This window comes from Equus przewalskii, chromosome 9 (assembly GCF_037783145.1).
Source record: "Equus przewalskii isolate Varuska chromosome 9, EquPr2, whole genome shotgun sequence".
Classification (NCBI taxonomy): domain Eukaryota; kingdom Metazoa; phylum Chordata; class Mammalia; order Perissodactyla; family Equidae; genus Equus; species Equus przewalskii.
Window position 1 is genome coordinate 24,834,408 of NC_091839.1, and position 17,019 is coordinate 24,851,426.

Below are 17,019 nucleotides of genomic sequence, written 5' to 3' on the forward strand. Positions count from 1 at the left end.
CCGCATCCAGCACCGCTCACGCGCCGCCGTGGTTTCTGGGAGTCGTCGAAGCCTCCGTGTGCGCATGTGCAGTCTCCTCGCTGTGGTCCCAGAGTTTCACGGGATCCTGGCCAACTGGGGGCCGGGACTAGGCGGCGAGGGGCGGGCGGGGGACTCGGAGTGTCTAGGTTTGTCAATAAGCCGGGACGCCTTTATCCGAAAGGGCGTGGCCTCCTCCCCTCGTGTGTTGGGCTGATACAGTGCGGGTTAAGGCACCGGAATAGAGTGCGCCAGCGTACTAGCGTCCGTGGAGGCGGGGCCTCAGTGCATCGCGACTCAGGTGTGAGGGTGAGAGGGTCCGTGCCCGCAAGTGACGGAGCGCGCATGCGTGTGATCGTCCTTGGGGGCGTGGCTTCGTGCCTGCTGGGGCAGGACGAGGGGACCCTGCGCAGGCGCGTAGAGTGCGTTGCTGTCGGTTCCTGGAGGGGCGGAAGCGGTTCGGCTCGCCAGGTAAAGGCTTCCGGGGACGGTGGTGGGAGGGGCCTTCTGGTAGCCCCCGGGTCTGGGAGTGTGCGGCTTTCTTCGCGGGTAGGTTGGTTCCTGGAGCTGTGTGGGACCGAGGTGTCAGCGCTTAGGTGTGCCTGGTTGGTTATGCTGTGCGTTTTGTGGTTCCTGTGTGCTTGTGGGGTTTGGCGTGTGGCCCTTTACGCGTCTCTGTGGCTGTCTCTGTTCCGTTCACTCCTTTTGATGTGGAACCTGAAGTGAGTTCACTCACCTGTCGCGCAGCAATTCAGTCTCTGACACCGGGTGTAGTGGAAGTAGGTAGGACTTTTATTATTGCAGGGCGCTGAGCAAGGAGAAGGGCAGCTAACCCTGAAATCCCAAACTCCTGAAAAAGTTACAAGCAAGGGTTTTTATTTGGGGTTTTAGGTGGGGGAGGGAGAGCATGTGGCCTTCGGGGCTGAAGTTCTGAGCCCTCTGCACAGGCGTGACTCTTCTATGTGTTGCATGCGGTGGGTTTTTATTTTTAAGGTCAGCAGTTAACAGTCATTTTAGCTTCTCAATCTTCCTGCAAGATGCTTAGTCAGGCGGGGCTGTCAGCAAGGTCTCTTATCAGCGGTCCTCCTGCTGATCTGCAAGGCAAGCTTAGAAACTTCGGTTATTTTGTTTCCCACGTTAACCTTGAGGGTACAAACCACAGTTTCACCATAATCCAGGGAAATTTTAACAACTCCTTCCTCGGCTTCACTTTGAGCTTTAGAGAGGCTGTGTGACTTTTTGCTAATGGTTTACTCTTTCAGAGCTTCAGTTTGCTCATGTGTAAAGTGGGACAATATTTCTTGAAAAGCTAATAGTGTTCTGGAGATTAGATGCTTGAAATGGTGCCTGGCGCCGAATCAACAGTGTACAGATAAGCAGGGGCCTGGTTGAAAGTGCTGTGGTTTTTGTTTGCAGCCAGACCCAGGTTTCAGAATCAACTCTGGCCCTTAAATCTGTCAAATGAGGAAAGTTAAATCTCTCCTTCACAGTTGTTGTGCAGGTTGAAAAGATGACATGCAAAAGGCTTACCTCAGTTGATAGATGGCTGCTGTTACTGGTTTTAAATGTGGGACTGACTTGAGCAACCACAGAACATGACACATGGAATTGTACTTTCGGCATACCATGCCTAACCACTAGTCCAGATTCTGTCCCAGAGATCTTTCGTGAATTCGAGTATCAGATCAAGACCCAAATCATGCTGATTTTGATTCTTTTCTCTGGTTCTTTTTGCTGACTGTACCAAAATCCCTCTGTCATTAGTGGGGACACTAATGTGGAGAGCTGTGTGTGGCTTTGTCTGGCTATTCTCTTCTCAGGGACAGAACTTTTTAAAAATGCTGTATTGAAATATGTACAAATCTTCAGTGTGTATACATAGTAGTGTCCAATTTTTTTTAATGCAGCAAATTTAATTTCAAAAGACATCCTGATTATTACTTGCCTACAATAGCTAAAAACTGTTTTACTTAGTTTTCAAATTCTTTCATTGGTGTTATCACGAGTTCACATGGTAAGATGTTCACTTACCACTTGGTTTGCTACACTTTGTTCAAAAAGTCCTGCAGAGGGGGGGGAGGAGGTCAAAAGAAGTAAAAGGGCATGTGTGCACAGTGATGGATGGTAATTAGTCTTTGGGTGAACATGATGTAATCTACACAGAAATCAAAATATAATGATGCACACCTGAAATTATATAATGTTATAAACCAGTGTGACCTCAAAAAAAGCCACAGCAACAACAAAAAAGTCCTGCAAAGGACCAATGACCTTCAAGAAAGTGCCCTTACCTTGCAGGTGCTCTCCTCAATATAGTCCTTGCCCTGCCTGAGGATTTTTTCCAGCCTAGAGACTCTCCAGCAGTTCATACCCTCACCTGCTTTCCATCTTTACTGGATGGACTCTGGGTCGGCAGGCCTCTTTCCATTCATGCCTGAAGTGTCCAGTGCTCTTACTCTTGAGCATTCATTATACCTTCAGAAGAGTGTGTTAAGCAAATCAAATTGATAGCTTATTACTTATTATTTTTTGGTGAGGAAGATTGTCCCTTGAGCTAACATCTGTGCCAATCTTCCTCCATTTTGTATGTGGGTCACCAGCACAGCATGGCTTTATGAGCGGTATGCAGGTCCGTACTGGAGATCCGAACCCACAGAGTGTGAGAACTCAACCACTACACCACCGGGCCAGCCCCAATAGCTTATTTATTATTTGAAATACTGTGTGTACCTAATTTCTGTAAGGAAAGTTGCTATGAGGAACTTTTAGACTTGATTGAGTCACTTTTTCTTTCATGCTTTTGTTACTTTTGTATTCCCACCTCTTTTAAAAATAGAGGATAGAAGCAAAAAATGAAAGATGTGAAGGCGAGAAGTAGGAAAGTGGGGCTGGCCCAGTGGTGTAGTGGTTGAGTTCACATGCTCTTCTTTGGCAGCCCAGAGTTGGCGGGTTTGGATCCCAGGAGCAGATCCTAGCACTGCTCATCAAGCCATGCTGTGGCCGCATCCCACATGAAATAGAAAAAGATTGGCACAGATGTTAGCTCCGCGACAATCTTCCTCAAGCAAAAAGAGGAAGATTGGCATCAGATGTTACCTCAGGGCCAATCTTCCTCACACACACACACACAAAAGTAGGAAAGAATTGAAATGGTCAAAAGAAAGAAGAGATGAAAATGACACTGTCCCAGTGGAGTCTCTGAAGTCACTTCCTTGCAGTGTAGGCCGAGTGACAGGTGGGAATGGTGTTAGAGTGGGGGTTCCTACCACATCTAGCAGACTTTAGGGATTCTGCCTTTCCATTACTTCATGGTGGCTAGTTGGAAGTTCATGGTCGTCCTGTGAGCAGCATTTTCTGAAGTGTTTTGATAAACTGGAACATATGCTGAGGTGGGAGCCCAGGATGGGGGAGGATCTGGAAACTATGTCTCATGAGAAGTGGTCAAAAAACCTGTGTATATTTCCCTGGAGAAGAGATCATTGGAGAGAGATGTGAAAGTGTGTCTCTGGCAAAAAGGAATTTAAATTGCAGTTCTTTTCCATGCGCTCTAGGAATAGAACCAGGTAGAAATAATAGAGTAGCAGATTCTGACTAAAGTACTTTTAGCAAATGGCATCACAAAATTGAATAAACTTCCAGTGAGGTAGTTAGTGGGTTACATGATGTATTGTTACTATTTTACTTTATGACATATCTTCAAACTTAAAAAAATGATGCAAGGAAAGTACAAAGAATTCCCTTACCCTCTTATCCCAATTCCCCAAATGTTAACCTTTTACTACATTTGCTTTATCCATATATTTCTCTCTATATATACATATTGTTTTTTGGGCCCATTTGAGAATAAGTTGCTAACATCATGCGCCTTTACCTAACCTAAGTATTTCAGGGTGAATTTCTTACAAACAAGGATTTTCTCTTCTGTAACTCTAGTGAAGTTACCAAATCAGTAAATTCACATCGATACACTTCTATTATATAATCCTACGTTGGTTATCCCCATGATCTCTTTTGTAACAAAAGAAAATTGAGTGTCATATACATGTAAATGTCATGTTTCTTTAGTCTCCTTTAAACTGACTGACATTTCCTCAGTCTTTGTATTTCATGACGTCATCTTTTTAAAAAGTTTTTATCATGAAATAATTTTAAAATTAGAGAAAAGTTGCAAAAATAGTACAGAACTCCTACATACCCTTCACCCAGCCACACTCAAAGTTAACTCTTGCATAACCATCATGAAACTAGGGAATTAACATTGATAAATACTGTGAACTCATCTCTCGGCCTTATTTGAGTTTGACCAGCTTTCCCACTTGTGCACTTTTTTTGTTCCAGAATCCGATCTGCGTTTCATTTAGTCGTTATGTCTCCTTAGTCTCCTCCAATTCATGACAACGCCTTAGTTGTTCTTTGTCGTTCATGACCTTGATACTTTTTAAGGAGTCTAGGCCAGTTATTTTGTAGAACGACCTTGACTTGGGTAGGTCTGATGTTTTCTCATGATTGGATTGAGGTTATTCATTTTGGAAACCAATACCACGGAAGTGATGTGCCCTTCTGGGTGCAGGATATCAGGCAGCACATGATGTCAACTGGGAATGATTACTTGGATAACATGGTTGAGGTGGTATCTGACAGGTTTCTCCGTTGTAAAGTTATTATTTTAGTCCTCATAATTAATAACTATCTTGAGAGGAGGTACTCTGAGACTGCAGATATCCTGTTTCTCAATGTGTTTTCACCCATTATTTTTATCATCCATTCTTGCCTACAACAGTGATTGCTGTGACATTTACCTCATGTTGAATTTCTTTCTTTTATTCCTTCTACATTTATTAATTGGTGTGCTGTAAATAAAAAGCTGTCCCTTCTCCACTTATTTATTCATTTATTTATATTAGAATGGGCTCATGGTAATTACTCTATTCCGTGAGTTATAAACCAATAATATAATTTGTTTTCTGAAGTTTTTGCTAGTTTAGCCATTGGGAACACCCTCAGATTGGCTCCTGTGTGTTTTGACATGCACTGTTATTTTACGAGCACTTCCTTCCTCTCTAGCACTGCAAGATGTTCTGGACACGTCCCTGACCCAGCCCTGGAGTCTCTGCTTCTCCGTGGAGTCCTGGGGTGCTTTTCGTTTTGTTTTGTTAGAGAATGGTACTTAGAAACCAAGACGTGGAGGCTGAGTGTGCTCATTACTCCTTGGGTGTTGCTGTTTCTAGGCCCTATTAGGGGACAGATAGGATCTCCTATCCTAATGACTAGATTCAAACGCACAAACATCTGTGTTTGTATATCTCGATTACATATGTTAAAACCAGTGCATTCACAGGTAACTCCAATTCCAGTACACCACTGCAAAACTCATTCTATATTTCCACTTTTCTGTGTTTGAAACTCTGTTCTGTGACAGGAGGAAACATATCTCCCACTAACCATAATATATTTACTTATTTGCTTAATCCTAGAATGCATGCGTGGCAGAATTGCTAACACACTCCAATCCTTATTTGGGGAGCATGGGGAGCCTTCTTTTTGTCTTTAGATAAGGATATATAGACCAAGTGCAGTGTTCACTTGTGAGTCAGAGTGTGTTTGCCCTGTCAGTGATCAGTTCTTAGGGAACTGACATCATTGTGATGGTTTGATCTTCCTATCCAAAAAAAGGGAGTATCTTTCTGTTGGATTAAGTCTACTTCGTGTCTTTCAAGAGTATTTGGAAGATTATATCACATAGGTTTTGCACATTTTTTTGTTAAATATATTCCTAAGTATTTCATGTTTGTTGCCGCAAAGAAGGGGTTTTGTTTATCTCTTTGTTCTCTTTTTATTGTTTATATCTATGTAGGAGATTTATTTCTCTAAGTTAATTCCTCATCTTGCTACTTTATTGGATTCTTCTTTTAATTCTTATTGTCCTGTTCCATTTCACTGATGAGAAATGATGTTGAGTACCTCTTCCTGTGCTTATACACAATGCTGAGCAGTCTTTTGAACATTATTTAAATTTTCGTGGAAGGAGAAATTTCTAAACTAGTGATGCTAGGAGCTGCCAAGTAGACCTAGTCTCTCTTATCTGTCCTTTCTCTTTCTCCAGCTACCATCTCAGGATTCTGCCCTTTCCAGCGAGAGACATCTAGCCAGAGAGGAATGCCTGGGTCAGCCCTGACGGAGCATGAAGGTAACACATGTCATGCACCCAGAACATTAGGTGTTGTTATGATTGTCAATATTTTCAATGACCATTGTGAGGAATGGATGTTGAGATATTGCAACCAGATCTCTCACAACTTTGAGAACCAATTTGTTGCTAGTGCTGTTGAGTGGATTCCGATGCCTAGCGACACTTTGGACAGCAGAGCGGAACCGTGCTGGGTCTTTTTGTGCCATCCTCTCACCGTCTGGTGCTCTAGCAGATGATGCTCTGCTGTTATTCCTAGGGTTTTCGTGGCCAATTTTTTTCCGAATCACTAGTGCTCCCACAGAGGTGTTGTGATCTGACCCTGCGCTCTATTTTGGTGTTTGACGGGGCAGTAGATAAGAGGGAACGGCAGCAGATTTGAGGCGTTTTTTTTTTTTCTTTTCATCATCCCTTCCTTCTCCTCAGCTCTGCATTCACAGGACTGTGTTCCTCAAGAGAGGGGCCCTGTGAAGGGGAGACTAACTACTGGACTAGAAGGCCCATCACAGGTGAATCATAGGCTTGTTTTTTCCTGTAATGAGACCATTATCAGTATCTGTGAACTACAGTCACACTGACTTGTCCTTGTGCTTTTCAGATGGGACTAAAACCCAGCTATGTACCATGGAAGAGGCAGAGTTAGCAAAGACGTTAGGAAATGAAAAGAATAGAGTCATGTAATAAAATGGACATCCTCATGAATACTGCAGATTTTTAAGTGCCTCAAGCTTTAATCCCACATCCAAGGACAAATTTAAAATGAAATGAGATTTTTCTTTTTTCCTTACTCATTGGAGAGCAGCTTCCATTTCACACATACACACACAAATTTAAACAAATACTTTTGTGTGTGTGTGAGGAAGATTGGCCCTGAGCTAACATCTGTGCCAATCTTCCTGCATTTTTTGTATGTGGGACATCTGCCACAGCATAGCTTGATGAGTGGTGTGTAGGTCCATGCCCAGGATCTGAACCCGCGAACCCTGGGCTGCTGAAGCGGAGCACACGAACTTAACCACTATGCCACTGGGCCAGCCCCTAAACAAATACGTTTTGAAGTATTCTAGAAAATTATGAAATACACTTAGGAAAAGAGAAATCCATAATCCCATAAAGATTTTTAACATTTGGTACATAATACAGTATGCTTCTTTCTATCTAAAGAGCTGGTTTCCACTGTCTATAACTTGTACTTGGCAAAAATGAAACTAGACCCTATAGTCCACACTACAACGCCTATATGGTACATATCTTCTTTCAGCCAAGACTTCACCCTTCTTCCCAAGGCCTTGTCAATAAGAAAGTGTTTGCCATTTCAGCAATCAGTGACATTCCGAGATGTGGCCGTTGACTTCTCCCAGGAAGAGTGGTGGTTCCTGAACCCTGCCCAGAGAGAACTGTACACAGCTGTGATGTTGGAGAATTATCAGAACCTGGTCTGGCTGGGTGAGTGCGTCGAGCCCTTAATTCAGCATCTGTTTCCTGGTGTTTCTTCCACCTTCTGTTGGAAATCTCTGGGGAACTACTGTGGCCATTATTTGTTGTTCCATGTCCTATGACAAGCACGGTTAGAAGTGGGCGGCTTCCTCTCTCCAGTCCTTCAGAAAACCTTTACATGTCTTCTGGTCATTCTTGTAAAAGCTTTTATCCTAATTCCTATGGTGGTGGGTCAGAGTTCTTGGATAATGACGGCATGGCCAATTGCCATCTTTCTAAGCCTGATGTAACTTTCCTCTTGGAGCAAGGCAAACAGCCCTGGGGGATGAGGAGCAAGGAGGCAGGAACCCCAAGGCCAGGTGAGTCAGGCACCAAGCAGAAGGAAGCCTGTCCCTGTGAAAGGCCAGCTGCTCCCTGAGTCACAGCAGCGTTAACATGTTTGGACATCTCCCTTCAGAGGGCCCTTTGAGCTCCATGATAGATACGCCTTTCATCCTCATTCATCACCCTGCCGTTATATCTTTGTTAATAATTACCTCTAGCTCCAAATGTAAGTGTATCCTTCCCCTCGTTTATGATCAGCTTTCTACCTTTACTCTCTAGATTGTTTTTCACCAGCTCATCTTCTTTCTTTCTTTAATTCATTCATAAGGCTGTTTTTCAAAAATATTCCTCAACATTTCTGTTTTCTTTATCTACCAAAAAGTACTCATTCCATCCTTTGACTGATTGAATAAATACATCTATCTAAGAGCTATTCTATTAACAAACATATGCAATCTTCAATTTGGGCCAAGAATGTGGATTTTCTAAGAGAATATAACCCATCAAGGAATTTACTGTTTAATAAGGGAGTTAAGAAATGTTCTGAAATACCTTTGGCAAAGTAGGAGCCAAGATGAGGGAATTTTAAACAGAGTGACTATTGCACAGGCATTGGAGTGGCCAAGGATCAGCACATCAGTGGTGGATGCTGCAGGGGTCTGGCCACTGTGTGTGCAGCTTACCTGTACCCTCTGGATCTGTTCAAATGCAGAGATGGATGCACCTCTTACATCTCATGAAAGGTTGCTGCTGGTCCACCCTACCTGAGTGCTGGTGGTTTGGATGGTACCCAGCTCATGTTGGCAGTTTGGGCCACATAAGCACTTGATGTCTGTTTTAGTCCATTCAGGCTGCTTTAACAAAAATACCATGGGCTAGGTGGCTTAAACCACAAACATTGATTTCTCACAGTCTGGAGGCTAGATGTACAAGATCAAGGCACTGGCAGATTAAGTCTGATGATGGCCCGCTTCCTGGTTCATAGATGCCATCTTCTCTCTGTCCTCACGTGGTGGAAGGGACAAGAGAGCTCTCTGGGGTCTTTATAAGAGCACTAAGCCCATTCATGAAGGATCTGCCCTCTGACCTAAGCATCTCCCAAAGGCACTACCTCCAAATATCATCCCATTGGGGGTTAGAATTTCAACATATGAATTTGTAGGGGAGACAAACATTCTCTTCATAAAAATGTCCCTGAGGCAGATGGTCTCTCCTGGTAGCTAGGATCATGCCAAGAGCTATTTTAAAGATGGTGTATAGTTCTCTGCTGCAGATGGTGTAAATATAGGGGTCTGAGCTGTGACTCTCCTGTCAGGGTTCCATATGGTATCTCTTTCTACCACAGATACCTCCAGTCCCATGGGATCTGCCCAGTAGTGGCATAGGCATCAAGGCTGCTTGTACCAAGGCCTGGACCTTGTTCTGGGTCTCACCCGAAGCTAGTACTTTCCACCTTACCATGTAAATAGATCAGAGCAGTTTTCCAATGATGGAATATGCTATCTCCTTTCAAGCACTGTGCCTCTCTCTTGGTAGCAGGAGATATAAGCTGCAATAATTTATCCTTTACCTTGGCAGGGATGATGCAGCATGCCCTGGACCACAGGACCCCTAAGATTTCCCTGTGTGCCACATCCCTGAGTCTTGATAGCATTTGTCTCCCACCTTCTGGAGCACATGTATCTTACCAGGTCATCCAGCTTACTTTCCACCTCTCGTTGAGGTCTCACCAGCATGTTATCAATGTAATGGACCAGTGTGATAGTCTGCAGAATGCTGAGGAGTCCAGAGTCTTCTGATTTTGCTGTGGCATAAACACAGACATTTATTTCCTCACAGTTCTGGAGGCTGGGAGTCTGAGATCAAGATGTTGGCAGGGTTGGTTTCTCCTGAGGCCTCTCTGCTTGTCTTGTAGACAGCCGTCTCCTCCCTGTGTCCTCACCTGGTTGTCCCTCTGTGCGTGTCTGTGTTCTCATCTCTTCTTACAAGGACACCAGTCATCTTGGATTAGGGACCCCCCCAATGACCCAGTTTTACCTCTTTAAAGGCCCTGTTTCCAAATATCTGCCTATCCAGTCTCTGAAACTTTGTATCATTCATGATCCATACCATACCATACCATAATCGGAGGTATACTTTGTGTCATTTTATGAATGTTTCATTCTCGAAATGATTGGATTCGTGGCCAATGGCTAGTTAGAGAATGTGATGATACTAAAAATCTTATTCCAAACCTGTAAAACCAGGATGGGTTTGTTTTACCAAATATTCAGGGTCACACTGTAAAAAGAAAAAATTGATAATCTCCTTGCACATGTTTTCATTCTCGCTGCCCTAAAGGACCAATGGTAATAATATAACAGGTGTCCATTCACACCTTTATCTGTGCTAATACACACACAACACACAGGCACAGACATCCAGGGAACGTTTTGTTATTTCTTGTCCTTACAAAATAGATATCTTTCTACGCTTGTACACTGCAACTTGGTTTTCTCAGTCAGCCTCATCTCTTCAGGTCAATATAGCTAAAACTCATGATTTTTAATAGTTTCATAAATAAGCCAGATTATTGGACATAACATCGTCAACTCAAATAGGTACTTTTAATGCATGTATTTATTTTTCCTAGTTTTTTCCCAGTAGAGTTTGACAATAAATGTCCTTGTACATATATCCTTAACTCCCATTAATATCCTATCCTAAAGCCTTTATCTAAGGATAGATTCTCGAAAGTGGGAATGTATTTATTTCTTTATATTAACGTATTTGTGTGTTCATTTTCAGAGAGTGAGTCAGTATGGGAGAGCAAGGAATTATCTCTAAGGAAGAATATAAAAGAAGAAACATTCCAGCATGAAATAGTGATGAATAAAACAAGCAAGACATGTAAAGAATATGAAGAAACTCCCTTCACCAATACATATCTTATTATCTGTCAGAAAATTCTTAAGGAGGAGAAGTGCTGCCAGTGTCACGAGTGTGGGAAATTCTTCAGTCGCCGCTCAACTCTCATTCGACATCATAGAATCCACACAGGAGAGAGACCCTATAAATGTACTGAGTGTAGGAAAACCTTCTATGAGAGGGCACACCTTAACCAGCATGAGAGAATTCACACGGGTGAGAAACCCTACGAATGTAAAGACTGTAAGAAGACCTTCAGTCAGAAGACTCACCTTACTCGGCACCAGAGGACACATACCAGAGAAAAATTCCACGAGTGCAGTGAGTGTGGAAAGGCCTTCAGCCGCTCCTCAGCCCTTATTGACCACCAGAGAATTCATCGTGGAGAGAAACCCTTTGAATGTAAGGACTGTGGCAGAGCCTTCACTCAGAGTTCACAGCTCATTCGACATCAGAAAATTCATTCTGGAGAAAAACCCTATGAATGCAGTAAGTGTGAGAAATCCTTCATACGTCCCTCTTCCCTGATGGAGCATCAGAGAATTCACACTGGAGAAAAACCCTATCAGTGTCAGGACTGCAAGAAGGCCTTTTGCCATGTGATGCAGCTCACTCTGCACAGGAGACTTCATATGGGTGAGAAACCCTACGAGTGTCAGGAATGTGGAAAAGCCTTTACCTCTTGGTCCCGTTTTGTTATTCATAGGAGGAGTCACATGGGAGAAAGACCATGAATGTCACATACGTGGGAAAACCTTCAGTAACCACTCCTTGCTCGTTACACATGATAGACACAAAGTGGAGTGAAACCCTTTGGATGCCACGAATGTGGGAAGGCCTTCAGATACAGGTCACACCTCACTCGACATAGGTGAATTCATGTTGGAGAATATTAACCAAAGCGAACTAGACTTGAAAATGTTAATATTCTCATTATTTAACAGTTAAGATCTTGGTTATAAGTAGCATAAATTGACTTTGACCCTCTTAGAAAAGCAGTTTATTCACACTGTCTCAAGAGCTCATTGAATGGATGGGACAGCAATGAATCACCTTTGAAAGTAGAGAGGAACCACAGTAAATCAGGTTTAGGAGCAGAAAGTGAAGCCATGATCCTATGACCTGGAAGGCTCTGCCTCCTGCTCCTACACAGGTCCTGTGCTGCCACCACCACGAATACGCAGTAGTGTTTTACAAATGAAACTTTACTGGCCCTCAGTAAGTGTCACCTCGTGTCTAATGTCCCGAAGCCAGGATTACAATGCTTGTGTCCTGATTGCCGAAGGCTAGGCAAAGAGATCATCTCTTGGCTTTTGCTTCTGTCCTAACAGGAGAGACACTGTATCCTACCCAGTTCAGACGCAATGGAGAGCTCCCTTCAAATGGGAGGGCCTCTGATGTTGCCCAACGTGAAAGAATGTGTAGCTACTGCTTAATGCTTTGCATCCTAAAAATGGTGTCTAGATATGATCCCAAGTCTAACTTTGAGTTAGCTGACCACAGTGTGCTTACCTGAGTTTTCTTCCACACTTCCTACAGTTGCTGTATCTTGAGGATCTCATCACTGTTTATTGCCTGTGAACAAGAATAGAGAGAAGGCAGAGACTGACACAAGGGAACATCACCAGGCATAGATATAAGGGATAGCCAAGATAGATGTTAGGGGTAGATATTCCTAAACTGAACACATAGGATTTTTTCCTTGAATTTCTGTGAAATGCACATATAAAAGCATTTATAAAGTATGTGTGCTGGTTTAGAGAAGAAGAATAAATACAGTCGTGTCACTTAACAATGGGGATATGTTCTGAGAAATGCATGGTTAGGCCGTTTTGTTGTCATGTGAACAGCATAGAGTGTACTTATACAAAGCTGGATGGCGTAGCCTACTACACACCTAGGCTCTATGGCACAATCTTATGGGACCACCATCATATATATGATCCATTGTTGACTGAGATGTCATGTGGTGCATGGCTGTACTCATAAACTCGCTAACCAAGCTAAGATGGAAAATATTACCAACACTTTAGAATCCATGAGTGTCCTTGAAATGCCGTTGGTTTTGAATGGTTCTGAAGGCCAGAAGGGATCTCAGGGAAATGTTCTGTGGGCTGGGCTTTGAAAAATGAGTAGGAGTTTTCAAAGACAAGTTGAGAAAGTACATTCAAGTCAAAGGGGAAAGAACCTGCAGACTCGTGCTTGTGAAAGTCAAGATACCTGGGAGTTTTGCTCCCCCATAAGTTATCAATTACGTTGGATTCTGTCCAGCAGTGTGCTCTGCCCCTTCCTTTATTTTTCTCCATAACCCTTATTTTATTCATTTATTATACTATGTATTTATTGTTTATTGTTTGTCTTCCCAGTGCCAGAATCTAATCTCCACAAGGGCAAGAATTTTCTCCAGTCCTTAGAAAAGTGCCTTAGATGTTTTAGGTCATTAAATAGACACTTATCAAGTAAACTGATGAATGAATGAATGGAAGGCCTTAGCTCATCAACGTGAACTCAGGGTCTTTTTTATTATTATTATTATTTTGAGGAAGATTATCCCTGAGCTAACATCTGCTGCCAATCCTCCTCTTTTTGCTGAGGAAGACTGGCCCTGAGCTAACATCTGTGCCCATCTTCCTCTACTTTATATGTGGGACGCCTACCACAGCATGGGTTGCCAAGCGGTGCCATGTCCGCACCCGGGATCCGAACCAGCGAACCCCAGGCGGCCAAAGTGGAATGTGTGAACTCAGGGTCTTGATGTGATTCTATTGAAAGAATCTCGTATTGCTGTAAGCCTTGCATCTCTTATTGTTGTAGAAACTCAGATAAGGGTCCCATGGTTTTCCTAGTTACACCGACAATTCAGTTTATACCTGTGTGTGGTTGCTTCTGTGATGTTTAGAGCATTCAGTGAAAAAGACCAAGATCGTTGTTAGTGGAATAGGTATGTTTGTCAGGATTCAGAGGATTTAGAGAGCTTTTCAGCCCCAGTGTCTAGCTGGTCCTGAGCTGAAGGAGCCCTGCTTCTCCTTGTCTATCCCCACTGCCTGCCTGGCTGGTAATCAAAATCTGATTGAAATTTTTCCCAGAGTTTGATTTGTGGAAGGATAATAAAGGAAGATAGAAATGACACTCAATATCATCATTAAAAGCATTCACTAAGATTTCTCACCCTAATCAAGGAAATGTTTGTGAACATCGGTTTGAAGGTGCTTCTCCAAACTAAGTAGATCAAACTTCTGGTTTAGCAAAATATGTTGACATGGATTAAATCAGGAGAGGTTATTACAATTTCTGGAGTGACTGGTGTAGATGTGCACCAGATAATATATATGGTATTAAATGAGATGATGACAGACATCTGTTTGCACACCGTCGTGACAGGACTTGAAAATGTTCTACAAATTGCTGGGCTGGAGTGGATGAGCCAATGGAATTCCTGTGGACCTTGGCCTGAAGCACGCTAGATTCCTTAAAAAGCACTTTCTTGCAGAGGAACTGTTTCTGGAAGGAGACCTCTGATCTCACTTCCTCTGCTTGGGTGAGGTGACGTCACTACACAGGGTTGATGCATATTGGCAATTGATGACCCATGTAACCAAGACGCAAATCAAAATAAATATTCATCACTCCTTCATATCGCCACCCTCGGAGGAAACTGCTTTGTTGTTTTTATCGCAAAGGTTTCTTCTTTTGCCTCTGTTTTTTCCTTCTTAGACCTGGAATCAAGCAGGCTGGTTGGTTTGTTCACTTGCTTTGGCGTATGTGGCTTCCCTCACTCTCCATAATGTTTTTGAGATTCCCTAATGCTGTGTCTTTCAGTAGCGTTTTCTTTCCCGAGTGGTATTCCATCATGTTAATGGAATACTCCATTCTCCTGTTGAATAAGACATTTGGTTCTTTCTGGATGTTTGAATTATGAATAAAGCTTCTATGAACGTTTTTGGATATAACTTTTTGTTGTCACAAAATGATGCTCTAGATTGAAGTTTCCCAGCCTTGGCACTATGGTCATTTGTGGCCAGATGATATTTTATTAGTGTGAAGGGGAGCTGCCCTGTGCATCGTAGGATGTTTCGCAGCATCCCTGGCCTCTAATCACTAGGTGCCAGGAGACCCTCTTCTCCGAGTTGTGATAACCAGTAATGTTTCCAGACATTGCCAGATGTCCCCTAGGAGGGAGGACAAAATCCCCCCAGCTGAGAACCAGTGGGATAGCAGTTACACTTGGGGAGGTGATGGTGTCTAGAATGGGCCCCAGGGAGACGTGAAGGGTGCTGGTAATGTTCCTGTTACTCCAAGCACTAGGTACCTGGGTCGATTGCCTTGTGCAGATTCACCAAGCTGTACACTTCGAGTTTCTACCCTTTTTGGTGTGTACATTAAAAAAAAAATATGTAAAGAATAATGCCCTCACTCATACTGACGATTTCTTAAATGCCTGAGATGAAGCCTCATGACCAAGTGTAGAAAATGAGGAACCTTCACTGTTTCTGCCCTGGAAAAAAGAGCCTCTGTGTCCCAATTTCAATGCTCATATTTAAGAAGTGTTGTATGGTTACGGTTCAGCACGTTGACAGTATGAGTACGTAACAGAAGCAGACAAAGGTCCTCTGTAATCTCATAACTCAAGGACAGCTTCTTTTCATATTTTGATGTAAAACCTAGATATGTTTTCACCCCCACACCTCTCTCACATTGTGTATATGAACATGTGATTTGCAAAACTGGTAACACATGTACATGTACTCGTTTAAACCAGATTTTTAAAAATTGTATCAAAGGTGATTAAAAATAATTTAATGTTTGGAAAAATGTGGAAATGTATTTCTGCTGCCACAGGCACCTTGATGTTCATCGAGTTGACACAACAGAAGAAACTGTTTTGAGTGTTGGCTAAGCTTTCACCTGGTGGAGGCAGAGGAGGTGAAATAGCCCTGCTTCTGATGCAGTTTCCAGAATCACATTGTCTTAATTATTTATTGCTGCTTCATAAACTGTCGCAAACCATGGGAGCCGGAGCAAGGGCCGTTTCTGAGTTTTTAGTTTCTCATGATTCTGTGTGTGAAGCATCCGGACTGTATGTGGGAGGAATGTCTACTCTCTGGTCTAGTGATTCCTGCTGGGCCTGGGCATCCAGGATGGCTTCTCCATTCACGTGGTGACACAAAGCGAGGATGGCTGGGACCGTGATTCTGGGGCCTCTCTTCACTGTCAGCTGCTCTTCGTGTCTCTTCCATGCAGCCTCAGAGCCTCTCCCTCTCAGCCGGCCGCCTCATGTGGTCTGCAGAGAGTAGCTGGACTTCTTCTGTGGTAGATCAAAGCTCCTAGCAGTGCAAACAGACGTTACCAGGCCACCTTTAATTTCTCTAATCAGTGTGTTTTGTAGTTTTCAGTTAACAGATCTTGCATAACCTAATCAGATTATTCCCTAAATATTTCATGTTTTTATTCTATTTGTATTTTTTTAACTTTTCAATTTCAGGGGCCAGCCCAGTGGCGTAGTGGTTAAGTTCGCATGCTCTGCTTCAGTGACCTGGGGTGTGTGGGTTCCAATCCCAGGCATGGACCTACACCACTCATCAGGCCATGCTGTGGTGGCATCCCACATACAAAACAAAGGAAGGTGGGCACAAATGTTAGCTCAGGGCCAGTCTTCCTCAAGCAAAAAGAGGAAGATTGGCAACAGATTTAGCTCAGGGACACTCTTGCTCATCAAAAAAAGAGTCAATTTCTGATGGTTCATTGTTAGCACACAGAAATACAGTAGATGTTTGTATACCTATCTTGTATCCTGCAACCAAGCTGAATTAAATTATTCTAGTTGTTGTTGTTTTGGTACATTTCGTAGGTTGTTCTACCTCAGAGAATCATGTCTTCTTCAAATAAAGACAGTTTTACTTTTTCCTTGCCTGTTTGGGTGTCATATTTTTCCCTAGCCTTATTGCCCTGGCTGGAGCATCTGGTTCTGCATTAAGTAGGAGTGAGAGGAGATAACCTTGCTCTGCTCCTGATTTTAGGGAAAAGGCACCCAGGCTTTTACTGCTGTGTATCATTTAGCTCGTTTTGAAAATGGTTTCTGTGGAGGTTAAGGGAGTTCCCATCTTTCCTAGTTTGCTCAGGGTTTTTATCAGGATTGGATATTGCAT

At 43.1% G+C, this 17,019-nt stretch overlaps 1 protein-coding gene across 2 annotated transcripts; it reads left to right on the plus strand.

Moving 5' to 3' along the window:
- The first annotated feature begins 37 nt into the window (after positions 1 to 37).
- On the plus strand, positions 38 to 14,812 carry LOC103556519 (zinc finger protein 331-like). Of its 2 annotated transcripts, none has more exons than XM_070558680.1 (4): positions 38 to 489; positions 6,122 to 6,205; positions 7,525 to 7,651; positions 10,754 to 14,812. In XM_070558680.1, exons 2-4 carry the CDS (start codon positions 6,200 to 6,202, stop codon positions 11,605 to 11,607), a joined length of 987 nt encoding a protein of 328 aa, XP_070414781.1. In that variant the 5' UTR covers positions 38 to 489; positions 6,122 to 6,199; the 3' UTR covers positions 11,608 to 14,812. The 2 variants fall into 2 exon arrangements, with proteins under 2 accessions (XP_070414781.1, XP_070414782.1); XM_070558681.1 differs by having other exon boundaries at positions 488 to 567.
- Positions 14,813 to 17,019: the final 2,207 nt, after the last annotated feature.